General features: G+C 39.5%; 1 protein-coding gene across 3 annotated transcripts in view; it reads right to left on the bottom strand.

The window, feature by feature from the left end:
- Positions 1-758: 758 nt before the first annotated feature.
- Positions 759-11,858, bottom strand: part of SCAF11 (SR-related CTD associated factor 11) — a 49,010-nt gene continuing 37,910 nt past the window's right edge. For all 3 annotated transcript variants that reach the window (XM_064655848.1, XM_064655849.1, XM_064655850.1), the window contains 5 exons: positions 9,135-11,624; positions 7,110-7,453; positions 4,551-4,769; positions 4,010-4,129; positions 759-3,634 (listed from right to left, as the gene is read on the bottom strand). In XM_064655848.1, coding sequence (XP_064511918.1) covers positions 3,506-3,634; positions 4,010-4,129; positions 4,551-4,769; positions 7,110-7,453; positions 9,135-11,624 — 3,302 coding nt within the window. In that variant the 3' untranslated portion in view covers positions 759-3,505. The remainder of the gene's footprint in view (positions 3,635-4,009; positions 4,130-4,550; positions 4,770-7,109; positions 7,454-9,134; positions 11,625-11,858) is intronic.

Raw genomic sequence — 11,858 nt, 5'->3', positions numbered from 1 at the left:
TTTACAGAAATGGTTATTTTTGCTTTTAGTGGTTTTTTTTTCCTAATCTCTAGGTTAGTGATTTTTTTTTAATATTTTCATAGATGCTCCATTATTTTGAAATCTGCTCCATCTAATAAGTACTCTTTAATTACTGAAAGTGGTTATCTACTTTGTTGTCCTTAGTCTTGTCTCTACTATTTATCAAGAACTGATCAATGTGAATACTGTACTATGTAGTAATAACAAAAAAAGCATAGTTGCATAACTCTCACCCATGTGCCTGTTTATCTATGGAGATACCTCATGGAGGTACAGTGGAGCAAACTCTTTGAAAGTAAAGTGATCCCTGGAATTTCATTCTCCAGCCAGGCAGGTTGTCCTGCACTAAATTCCCCGAAGGATATTGCAGCGAAGCTCACTGCTGTGATCAGTGTGGAGTGTAGGACACAGCCTGGTTGGTCTGAGCTCTGCCCCATTTCTTCCCCCAGATGAGGACACATGCCCCAAGCCCCCCAATGATTTTCAAGATCTGGTACCTAAAGTCGTGTGGGAAATGGACGTTTTGCCACATGCATTTGGGTTATTTTCAGCTCGGAGCGCCTGCAGAGTGGCAAGGCAGGCTGAAGACTAACTTAAAAACAAATGAGATGTAAAGGAGGGGGAGTCCAGAGAACACAGAACAAGATAAATGCATGTGCACAGAAGTGATAGGAACTATTTTGCTTTCTGAATTAAACCACTTGAGCCAGAGTCATTTAAGACCAAACACTGCCAGCTTAGTGAAAAGAATTTATTAGAAACTGTTAAGCACTACACAAAACTAGATTTTAGAGTATTTTTTCAGTAGACAGCACTCCAGCCATATGCTACATACACCATACTGTGGACTTTGGACAGCCACTGTGCTCGTATCTTTAGGATGAGACGTGCATGCACAGTGAGACGGGAAGAAGTGAACAGAAAACCCTTTTCATTTGCCTAAGTTCACAGGAGGTACAGAGTTTTGTAATTGTTCTCCTCAAGGCAATCTGGATTGAAGGAATTACCTATACCCTGGAGGCACTGAGAGGGCTCAGCGTCCCCACCTCTCCACCTTCGGTGCTAGTGCATGTTGGGACTTTTCAGTACAAGGAGTTTCAATAAATAGAAATACAGCTTTCATACTACTTTAACAAAAACATGGCCATGAGGTTGCAGTACTCGCCTTCTCGGGCAGCCGCACCAGCAGAGACCTTGCTGCTTTTCGGGAAAAACAGGAGGAGAGTCTACAGATTAAGGCAATGCATTTTTTTAATTCAGCATAGAAACTGTAACAAACTGCATGTTTTCTGATAAGTTCCAAAGAATTTAATCGTAAAAAATAAAGTTACTGATCACATGCTACTCTGATATTCTTCATTAGGTTCTGAAATACAGTGGAGCATCACTATAGTCACTGCCCCAAAAACATGGCAGCCAGTGACAGCTTTTCTTCCAGCCAGGAGCTGCAAAACAAGAAATAAATAACCACTCCCTTTTCCCAGTTCAAATCCTCTTGTTATTTCTTCCCACCCAATTTCCACCTCTCCTCCACAAGGGGAAAAAAACCCCCATAGAACACTTATCTGACTCCTGAAAGGAGCTTTATAGCAAGGCTCAACTGTATAGAGTAAAAAACATATAAAAAGTAATTAAAATCAAAAAATTCAGAGAAGGAAAATGTAATAAAGTACGCATGGCGTGATAAACCAGGATAGACATAGCAATTTGCTACATTTTTCAAAAAGTGCTAACCAATTTTAGCTTAAAATAGTTCAAGAGATCTTACAACTTGCTACCACAGTGTAAAACTGAGTATTTTGAAAAATCTAAAACCTGGCTTGACTGTAGAAAATGTATTATATCTGTTTCTAATTTACACAGCATTTGTATTTAGGCACATAAAAATAAATATAGACAGTCAAATGTTTCAGTAAGTCTGCAGAAAGTTATAGTTAAAATCAAGTGATCAACTGTTAGGACAAACATCACATTTTTATACATATCTCTCCCTCTATAAACCACATGTGTGTGTGTACGGGGGTGCATATTCCTTATTTCATCCTCAGGTTTCTGCAAAAGTTACTTACAGGGTGAGACTGTTTTCTGCCAATAACAGGTAATTTGGGAACTACTGGCTACAAAGAGGTAATTTCTCAGAAAACTTGACTGATACTTTCTGTCAAAATGGTTTATTCCTGCTTTTGTGTCAGGAGACCTAGGGCTGGACCTGAAGCCAGGCTCAGCCAACACCAAAGGTTATGGCATGGCACGTCTGGAGGGCTAGTGACAAAATTTTAATAGCGCTGTCTAAGAGTAAGGGAACAAATATGTCTGCTCCTCACCCAAAGGAGGAGGACCCCAAGCTGTTCTTTCCATAAGGAACACAGTGATCTCAGCGTTTCAGCAACCCTCCCTGCTGCTGCTCAGTAAAACTGGTTTTACCTGGGGTGTAATCATTCCCCAAGCACATTCAATGATTCCACATCTGCTTTTTAAATGCTTGTGGTACTTCTAGTAATCTCCCTACATAAAAGTGCCCGGGGAAGCAGGAAGACACAGGACTTCCAATGGCACAGCTTCAACGATACCAGTCTGGCGATCCATGCTCCAGTCCCTAGTTAATGAGGAAAAGCATTATGCAGCTAAGACTGGCACAACTGGGAGCCTAATAACGAATTCCAGCTTTCCTGATTTTACTTGAAAAAGAAGTTGGTTTCTGTTTCTGAAGATCCAGCTGTAGTACACTAATTCCCTACTAGCTAAGGGCAGGGTTAGATGTGAACTGAGGTGGTCAGTTTGTGGTGATTGAGGGCTTTCAGCACTTAAAAAATATTCAAGTTATCCCACTATCTTGAAAACAAATTGAAAAACATCACAAACAATACCAAGCAGCATAATTTTTATTTGGTGTTACAACAGATGTGCAGCATCCATGCTTTTGGGCACCACGTTTTACTGTTTATGATATTTCTTTTTAAAATCTAAACAGTTCTTGTGTTCAGGCAACTCCATGTGCCTTTTTAATATACACATTGTGAGCCCTGCATTCAGCCTGTCCAGTTAACGCTAGAAATATTTGAGAAGGCAATTAATTATTTTATCTTTGCTATAATTAGGGAGCAATCAAAAGAAAAAATTTACTTTAATCTGACTGATTACATGTACTGTACATACCTGTTCCAAACCCAATGTACTCAGAAGTTTCTAATTTAATGAACTGTTATTCAAGTCAAAATGCTGTACATCTAAGTATCCACACAATCGTACATTCCTAATGATTCTTCTTTACACCTTTATTCTTTTTAGACATCTGTTTTTAAAAAGGAATAAAGAAGTCGCCCTGCAGATCTATATTTCTTTAGAACAAAACATTATATACTACCTTGAAAAATAATTTTATCAAAACCAAATTCAAATCACTGTCATGTACAATTTTCAGTTAACGGTTCATGTTGAAATTGCACTTTGCGGATAGAATAGAACTAAAAAATGAAAACATATTCTATTTCCTTTCACAGGAAACTGCCTCTTCAGGATTTTTCTTCCGTGAATGTTTGTATTTGTCTACATACGCTTTCACTAGATTTGCCACTTTTGCAGAATTAACTTCTCCACTCTTGCTATGACAAACCTACAACAGTTTTAAAGGAAAAAACACAAAAACACACTTGAAACATTTCTGTTGATTTGCAACAATTCCACATTATTTTTCATTTCCCCAACACCCCAGATTTCTTCATCCTAGGCATAACATATTTAAGAACTCCTAATACCTTCTGATGGTTTCTGAAAAAATTCTGAATTCCCATTCAACTTTTCCACACAACAACTGAGTTCTGTTTTGAGGAGCCAAGAAAGCTCTGCTGGGTGGAGAAAGACTGAAGGTATTTTTGTTTCTCCTGTTCCCGCTTTCCATCAACTACCAGTTGTTCCCAAGAACAAGAAATCCACCCCCAACCCTGCCCCAGTTGAACTATATGCATCTTGGATTACTAGACCAACTTACTTTATCTACAGCTTTCCGCACAATTTCTTTATACTCTTCCTTAGTGATGTCTTTATTTTGGTAGAAGGGTTTAATAGCTAGTTTGACCTCTTGTGCCGCTTTTTCTTGAATTAACAATTTCTGATGAGAAAACAAACCTGAGTGTTATTTTTCACCACCTGCTTGTGTATCTTTATCAATCACAATTTAAAACTTCACAGGAAAAAAGTTTTTACAGAAGACTAGACAACCCTGCTCCCCTTGCCCACATTTCAGCTCTCAAGGGAGATGCCTGTGGTCTAAAAGGAGTCAGCTTGGCAGTCTGTGTCCTACAGACACCACAAAAACATTACACACATGATGGTGTCGAGTATCTTACACTGAAGGGTTATTGTCATAACTTGCTATTTTGTAGTATATCAAAATTCATACAAAATTTTACATAATTTATACATAATTTTATATAAATAATTTTATATTATCAAAATATTAAAACTTATATCTTTTAATATAAATATATAGAACAGTGTATATATAAATATATGCTGAGCTTTGAACTTGCCTGGTCCTTCTTCGAGCTATCTGCACTGGCTTCCACTGTTACACTTGCTTTGTTTTCTCCCAGTTTTACAGCTGCATTAGAGCTCTTGATGTGACCCGATGATGCTGCATTACCCGAACTTGGTCCCTGAACTGTTCCCGCGTTTCCCAGGACTGCTGCTGGAGCAGGCAAGGCTGGAACACTCATGTTATTACTTACATGAGCAGCATTTGGAATACCCTGTTTTAAAAAGTTATCAGTAGTTAATAGTGTTGTTATTCTTCCATATGGCAATGTGCCTTTCTAGGAGTCTCAGCTGCTATAGAAAGAGCACGAATACTACATGCTTTGGTTCATTACCTAATTTCCACACTGTCCATTATTATGGAAGCTACACACATTATATTAGAGCCACTCAAAAGACAAAAAAAAAAAAAAAAGAGCTTGAGAAGTGAAGCCTCCTCCATATCACTGCTGTGGCTGCCAGATACTTGCTCTGATCCCAGTGATAAAACAAAGTACCCTGCAAACAGGTGTGGAGGGTGTTACCGCAGCAGGGGGGGAAGCAAGTTTATGACTGCAGAATCTCTCTATTTATGAGAGATCTGTTTTGTAAATCAGATTAACTTTTTTTTTAAAAAATCAGCACTGAAACACAAAAGCAAAAAGATACCTGAAACCACACTTGCATTCCTGCAGGCATTGCAGATACACAGGAACTGGGAAATAGCGAAGCTCTCAGACTTCAGATAGAGGCCATTTTTAGCAAAAGCCCAGAATGCATCCTCCCAACACATTTCTGGCAGGCCACACTAAATGCTGCTTTTTCGCAGGTAATCAACCATTACTTTTTACACATCTGCATTTATCCAGATGAAAAATAATGAAACAGGAATTTGAGCTCTTTGGAAAGCACACAGAAATGGAGCTGTTATAATCAGCATGCTAACGCTCACCAGCGCAGTCTCTTAGTTTTTCTTTCAACAGGAAGGACAGGTGGAGTCCTGCTGTATTCAGTTATTTCTACTGTGCTACCACTGAGGACTTGTTGAATGAAAACTCAAGAGAAAAAAGCAGCAGCAGCTCCCAAAAGCATTCAGGTTCACGGACACCATTCCACAAAAGCAGTTTAAGAGTAACAAACATAAGAGGGGCTTTACAACAAGTAACTCTGTTTTGCAGCCATACACAATCTTTATAGAAACATATTTATTGCTGCACTAGATACTAATTTCAGAGATTTGTAGCCTATGTTCTGACTTCTTACACTTCTGGAGGTTAAACCTACTGGATTTCCAGTTTAAAAATGAAAATATTTTAATTACAGACAGCAAGCTTTAGTCAATCTACCAGCATTCAGTTCCAGTAGTAACTTGCTGGTTTACCTTGCAGTGTAATAAAGTATTTCATATGGCCTGTAACCCCACTCTATTTCTGACAGCACTTATCTCGCCTTGTTCTAAGTCAATGAATATGAACAGATAACAGCAGTGGAAAGTGAGAACAACGTAGGCCATTCATCAGTTCACTTCAAATCTTTAGAAATGATGCATGAAAACAGAGGGTTAGAAATCATTTGTTCTAGAATATCACTTTTTCAACCTGGAATGCAGGGGAAAGCATTTTAGGCTAGGACAGGCAGCAACAAGAGAAAAGCACAAACCCCAGTCAATCCCTGAAGAGCCCTTTACTTATCACAAGTGCAGTGTTACATCTTCTCACAAGGCCACGCATTCTCCTCCAAGTTATTCATATTCCTTTCCTTGATATAAAATCTCTTAATATAAACAGCTGGCTACAGGAGGATACATACACAAAGGTGGTTTTAAAATATCTTGAAAGGCATGAAAAAGTGGTCTGACCTGCTCCAAGCATGGCAGAATGTTTTTGAAACTGGAGAAATAAAGTGGTAGTTCGGTCTCAAACAGGGCATGCAAACCCAGGAGAATCAGGCAAGAGGGAGGAAGTACAAAACACCAAAGAAGGTTTGGAAATGATCAACAAAAAGGTTAAAAAGATTAAACAGGATAGAAAATGTATGTGTGGGAAAGCAGCTGAGATAGTGACAGCTGGAGAATGGAAGTATGGAACAAATGGCTGCCATGCAGTATTTGGTAATTTTCCTCTGCTGATAGATCCCATGGGATGAGAACTGTAACACAGAAGTTTAGGTCACTTCCTACATGCTGCTGAAAGGGGATTCAAGCATTTCCTAATGCTTAAAAATCAGGTTTGGAAGGGGAAAATCTAGTTTTGGAAACAGTGCACTTCTAAGAAGAAAAAGGTAATGGACAACACTGATGAATTTCTTCAGTGTTCCATTACCAGCTGGAACACCTCGTTACCACAGCAAGCCAGTTATGGGGGTGTGTCTTATTAGTCAAAAGCTACAGTCCCGAAACAAACCATATGCTCATGGACACTTCCACTTCAAATTTGGTGTATGGTGGCAGAAAACAGGCAAGAAAGAAAGAAACTGCAAGTATATATTCATCAAGACTATGGTATTCAAGATAAGAAACCCTTAACTGATAGTATTTCACTACTGCTCTTGCCATCATGGCTTCTGGTAAAGCATACCTGCAATTGTTTTCCATCTTGCTGTGATGCAATGTAGCTGACTTGCTGAGATGGTGGGGGTGGAGGTGGAGGCGGAGGTAATCCCTGAGAAATATTTGTGGGAGCAGCTACCTGTATGAGAGGCACTCCAGCAGGGAGGTGCATGGGCATTGGAGGGTGGATGTTGAAAGGATTTCGTTGCATATTCATCAAGGGAGGATGGACACCCACTGGATACGGGAAGATATTCATAGGTTGGTGCTGTGCATTCACTTGTGGCATTACATTCATTTGTTGCTGCATCATATTTATTGGTAACTGGGAACCATCACTTTGCTGGTTGCCTTGGTCTTTGGGGTTTGGATCTATCAAAATCAAAAACAGACAGCATATGAAGTAGAAGTTCTGTACTTCATAAAGCAAATGGGGACCCAGATGTCTAAACTCTTCATTAAAAAGCTTTATATACTATGAGTCTTTTCCAGATATTGCATTACATTATTACACAGCACTCATCACCACACGTCATGGAGCCAAATGCTAGTTTTCCAAGTTTAAAAAGTTCAGGTTACTATGGCAGCCTGCATTTTGAATTTCTGTTTTCTCTACTTGTTCCCATAAATTATTTCACCACAATGAAACTGCAATTTTTCACCAAAGAGCAGGAAGACAACATAATTTATCCAGCTTCTGCAATTACAGGTTAGTCATACATTATCATATAGGCAATTCTCTGCTCTTCTTTCCCTGATTCACACACACTCACTGTGCATTTCTGGTAATTACAGAAATACTCTGCTGGGATTTTTCCACTAAACAAAAAAACATCCTCAAACAATTTAAGAGATGCTAATATTCAGAAAAACTTGTTCAAAAGCCCTGTAATGGTACAATAGGCAAAGCCTATAAGTAAAAATAACCTCTTGGGGTGGCACTTCTTAAATAAATTACTTTAGTATCCCATTCTCTCTTCAACACAAGTCAAAAAGTTAAAATCCAGATACAAGCATCAGGCCTTCCAGAAGTCAAGAAATTAGTTTGGAGAAATGATTGGTGGGCTATAATTCAGACATCCTTCCCTGAGAATCTCTTCCTTGAGGAACCCTGTCATCTAATTCACAGGGACTTAACACATCAGCCCAAATCCTCATTTTTAAAGATCACGGGATAACAGAATCACTGAGGTTGGAAGGGACCTATTAAGATTGCCCAATCCTCTGCTCAAGCAGGGTCAGCAAAAGCAGGTTGCTCAGGAGGACCAGGTCATTCAGAACCATGTCATGATGCCAACCCAGCCTGTCTTATCCAGTTATGAAAGACTGTTTACTATTCTCAGCTGAATTCAGGTTTCAAAAGTGAATAACAGCATGATTGTTCCTAAACTATATGGAAAGGTCTGTAAATCACAAAATGCTTTCAATTACAGGTTTGGTACGTTTTCCCCACAGCAGACTGAAGGTTGACAACATTGCTTCAAAACTAAGCCACAGACGCAGCTGTCTCTGAGGGAGAAAACTGCTGGCATGTGGGATAAAAATGGACAAAAATGAAAGGCAAAACAAGGGCAATGCAAATGGGTTTGCATTTATAAATTTCCCTAGACTTTTTAAAGCATTTAAAGAGGACCATGCTTATCAAGGAGCAAGATAAACATCAACACAGAGATGTCATCTCTAAAATCTGCCGTGTGGGTTTGCACAGGCAAATTCAAGTCTTCTTGGAAATAATTACCCTTTTTAAAAGTTGTGTAGATGCTAAAAGTAACCATGAAGAGGAAATGCTTTCTCTTCAGCCAAATCCATTTACTTGAGCAGCACTCTTCAGATGCGAAGTCCTTAAACCCAGACTTTAAGAAAAATCAAGAAGCCATCAAAACACAAGAAATCCTTAAACTCCACACCTTAACCCCTCCATATTGCAAAAAGACTTGGATTCACCCCAAATAGTTTTGAAAAACTAATCAGCTCGAGACAGGACCATGTGACTAGGACTTGGCTCAGCTACTGCAACTGTGACTAAGTTACTACACTTCAAAACCATTAATACCTTGTTCAGGTGTCTCCTCTTCTTGTCTCATTCCCCATCCAGACTGTGGGCTTGATGAATTGCGTCCCCTTCTCAAATAATAATTCTGCACATCAGCAGGTAAAGTCTTTCTTACAGCCCAGCTGGATGCAGATGTCCACCCAGATCTGTCAGCAGGTGTATCGAACGAATAATCTTGTTCATTCTTACGCTTGTAGGTCTGATGTTCTGAGAACCTTGAAGCTTCATTCCCAGGACCATCTGAGTTCCCTGAAAGAGGTTTCCTGTTTTGCCAGTGATTTTCACTCTGGTCTCCATACATGAAACCACCTCGCCCACGCCCACCTCGTCCACGCTGACCTCTCCCTCGATTCGGAATCCAACCTGAACCAAAGGTTTTATTCCAAGATTGTCCTGAATTATCATGCCTGCTGTCTTCCCAATGTGGTTTCTCTCTCTCTCTGTTTCTGACTTCAGGACCAGAGTTTATTCTTTCCATTACCCAGTCTGGACAATCATTCCTCTGCTTGTCTGAAGAACAAAGATCATCATTGCTTTTTTCTGTACTGTCCTTCTCTCTTTTAAGATTTTCATTCTGTTTCTCTTGATCATTTCTCCTGTATCGATCATTTCTTCTGGGACTCCTCCAGCTGTCATTTGTCCATCTCTCTTTCCATCGAGGTGAATGACTTTCCCTCTCACTTCTAGAGAATGAAGAACCTTTACTTCTTGTCCTAGATCGTGATCTTGACCTAGACTGTGACCTAGACCACCTTCTATTTCTTCTTTCTCTGTCATGATCTCTTCTTTGACAATCCCTATCACTGCTTCGAGACCTAGATTTTTGCCTTGGAGACGAATCCTTAGTTCTTGACCGAGAAGATGATCTCCTGCTTTCCCTGACAGTTTCCCTTTTGGGAGATTGAGATGGTGGTTTTTTCTCATCTCTGAGTGTTTCTCTCTTTGGAGAATAAGATAAGGACCTCCTTCCCTCCCTCACAGTTTCCTTCTTGGGTGATTGTGAGCTCCTGTCTCTGTTCATATCCCTTTTAGGGGATGGTGATTGAGATTTCCTGCCCTCTCTCCTAGAAGGAGACCAAGTTGTCGATGGAGAATGAAACCTAGATCTTCTAGTTCGAGTCTTTTTCTCTTTTTTGAGTTCTGGCTGGCACTCTCTTTCTTGAGGAATAGCTTCATCTTTTTCATCAGAAATTGATGCACAGTTTCCCATATCACACTGTAAGGAATTCACTTCTCCTTGCTCTGTACTTTCAGCTGGTGGTAACTGCTCAATCTGAGGTTCATTCTGGTCACTGCAAAATGAGTCACAATCCATTGCCATCATTTCATTGTTATCTTCACCAAAATGTTTATGTTCAGCATTTACCTGGGGTGATTCTGAAGTTCCACCCTCTTCACTTTCTGAAATGGCATTTTCTTTTAAGGATTGTTCTGATGTACTGTCCACAGAAATACTGTGTATTAGCATATCTGGTTCTTCATCTTGAAGAGTCTTCAGACTTGCACAGTCTACTACTGGTTTTAGTGCAGTCTCAGAATTAGCTATTTCCATGACTTTGGGATGATCAGACAATTCTCTTCTGGGGCTCTCTGACAACTGATCTTTTCCCAAAGGTTCTAGGTGTTCCAACGATTCATTTTCTTGACTAGCTATGGGTTGATCTACTGTTGTCAAAGTTTCTACATTTTCCATTGATTCATTTTGAGGACTACATGACGTCTGATTTACTTTTTCAAAAGTTGTATGGTCACATACGTCATCTTTGGGACTAGCTACCGTTTCTGCTTGTTCAAGAGAATTTTCACAAATGTCTTGATCAGTAAGATCTACTTTTCTTTCAGTAATACTTTTTACTTCAGATTCCTGACTTTCACCTCCTAAAGTTAGTATTGGAGGTTCTTGGACAGAAAAACTTAAATCCACATTGCCTGAAGTATCTTCATCTTGGTTGCATTCTCCTGTAGTTTCCTCAATTTCTGCATGTTCACTACAGCTTTCCAATCCATTAGCAGATTCTGTCTCCCCATTATTCTTCTGTGCAAGGCTTGCATTGCTGCTTTCAATATCTGACGGATGGTCTTTATCCAGCGTTAGAACTGCTTCAGACTCAGCGACATCATCATCTTCCACAGAGCCACTGGGCGATTTTTCAGAACGTGCAGAACTTCTCAGTTTCTTTTTCACCACAGGTGTTTGTTGTTTAACTGCTCTTTTAGACTTGCGTTTTGGAGGAGCCTTCTCTGGTTCTGAATGAGTTTTATTCAGGGATGGGTTATTGCCGTCAGAGGCACTGCAAGCAGAACTGCTTGATCGAGGTGAGATCCGAGACTGACTCAGAGTCTCATTTTTGGTGTTTCGTGCAGACCTTCTTGTAGGAGTAGTATTAACCAATTTCCTCCTACTTCCTCTAGTGCCAGACGAACCAGAAGTTTCCTTTTTCTCTTCTCCTTCTTGGGTACAAGCAACAGCATATCCTTTGCCTAAGGATTCTAATAAAAGCAGAACACATTAAAGTTTGATAATAACCATTTATCCAAACACAGTTAAAAACATAAAAGGGTCTTCTGCACATTAATAGATATCCTCAAAATAATACAGTTTAAGATTTAGTATGAAATACTGCCACAGCCTTTGTTGTTTTTTTTTTTTAAATGCACTCTGGTTGTTTTAAAGAACAGAAACAAGTTAACAAAGTGACACTTCAGGCAACTAAACACAGGTTT

This window comes from Pseudopipra pipra, chromosome 5, assembly GCF_036250125.1.
Source record: "Pseudopipra pipra isolate bDixPip1 chromosome 5, bDixPip1.hap1, whole genome shotgun sequence".
Lineage (NCBI taxonomy): Eukaryota > Metazoa > Chordata > Aves > Passeriformes > Pipridae > Pseudopipra > Pseudopipra pipra.
Note: the sequence above shows the minus strand (reverse complement) of the source record. Positions and strands in the feature narration are given on the sequence as shown.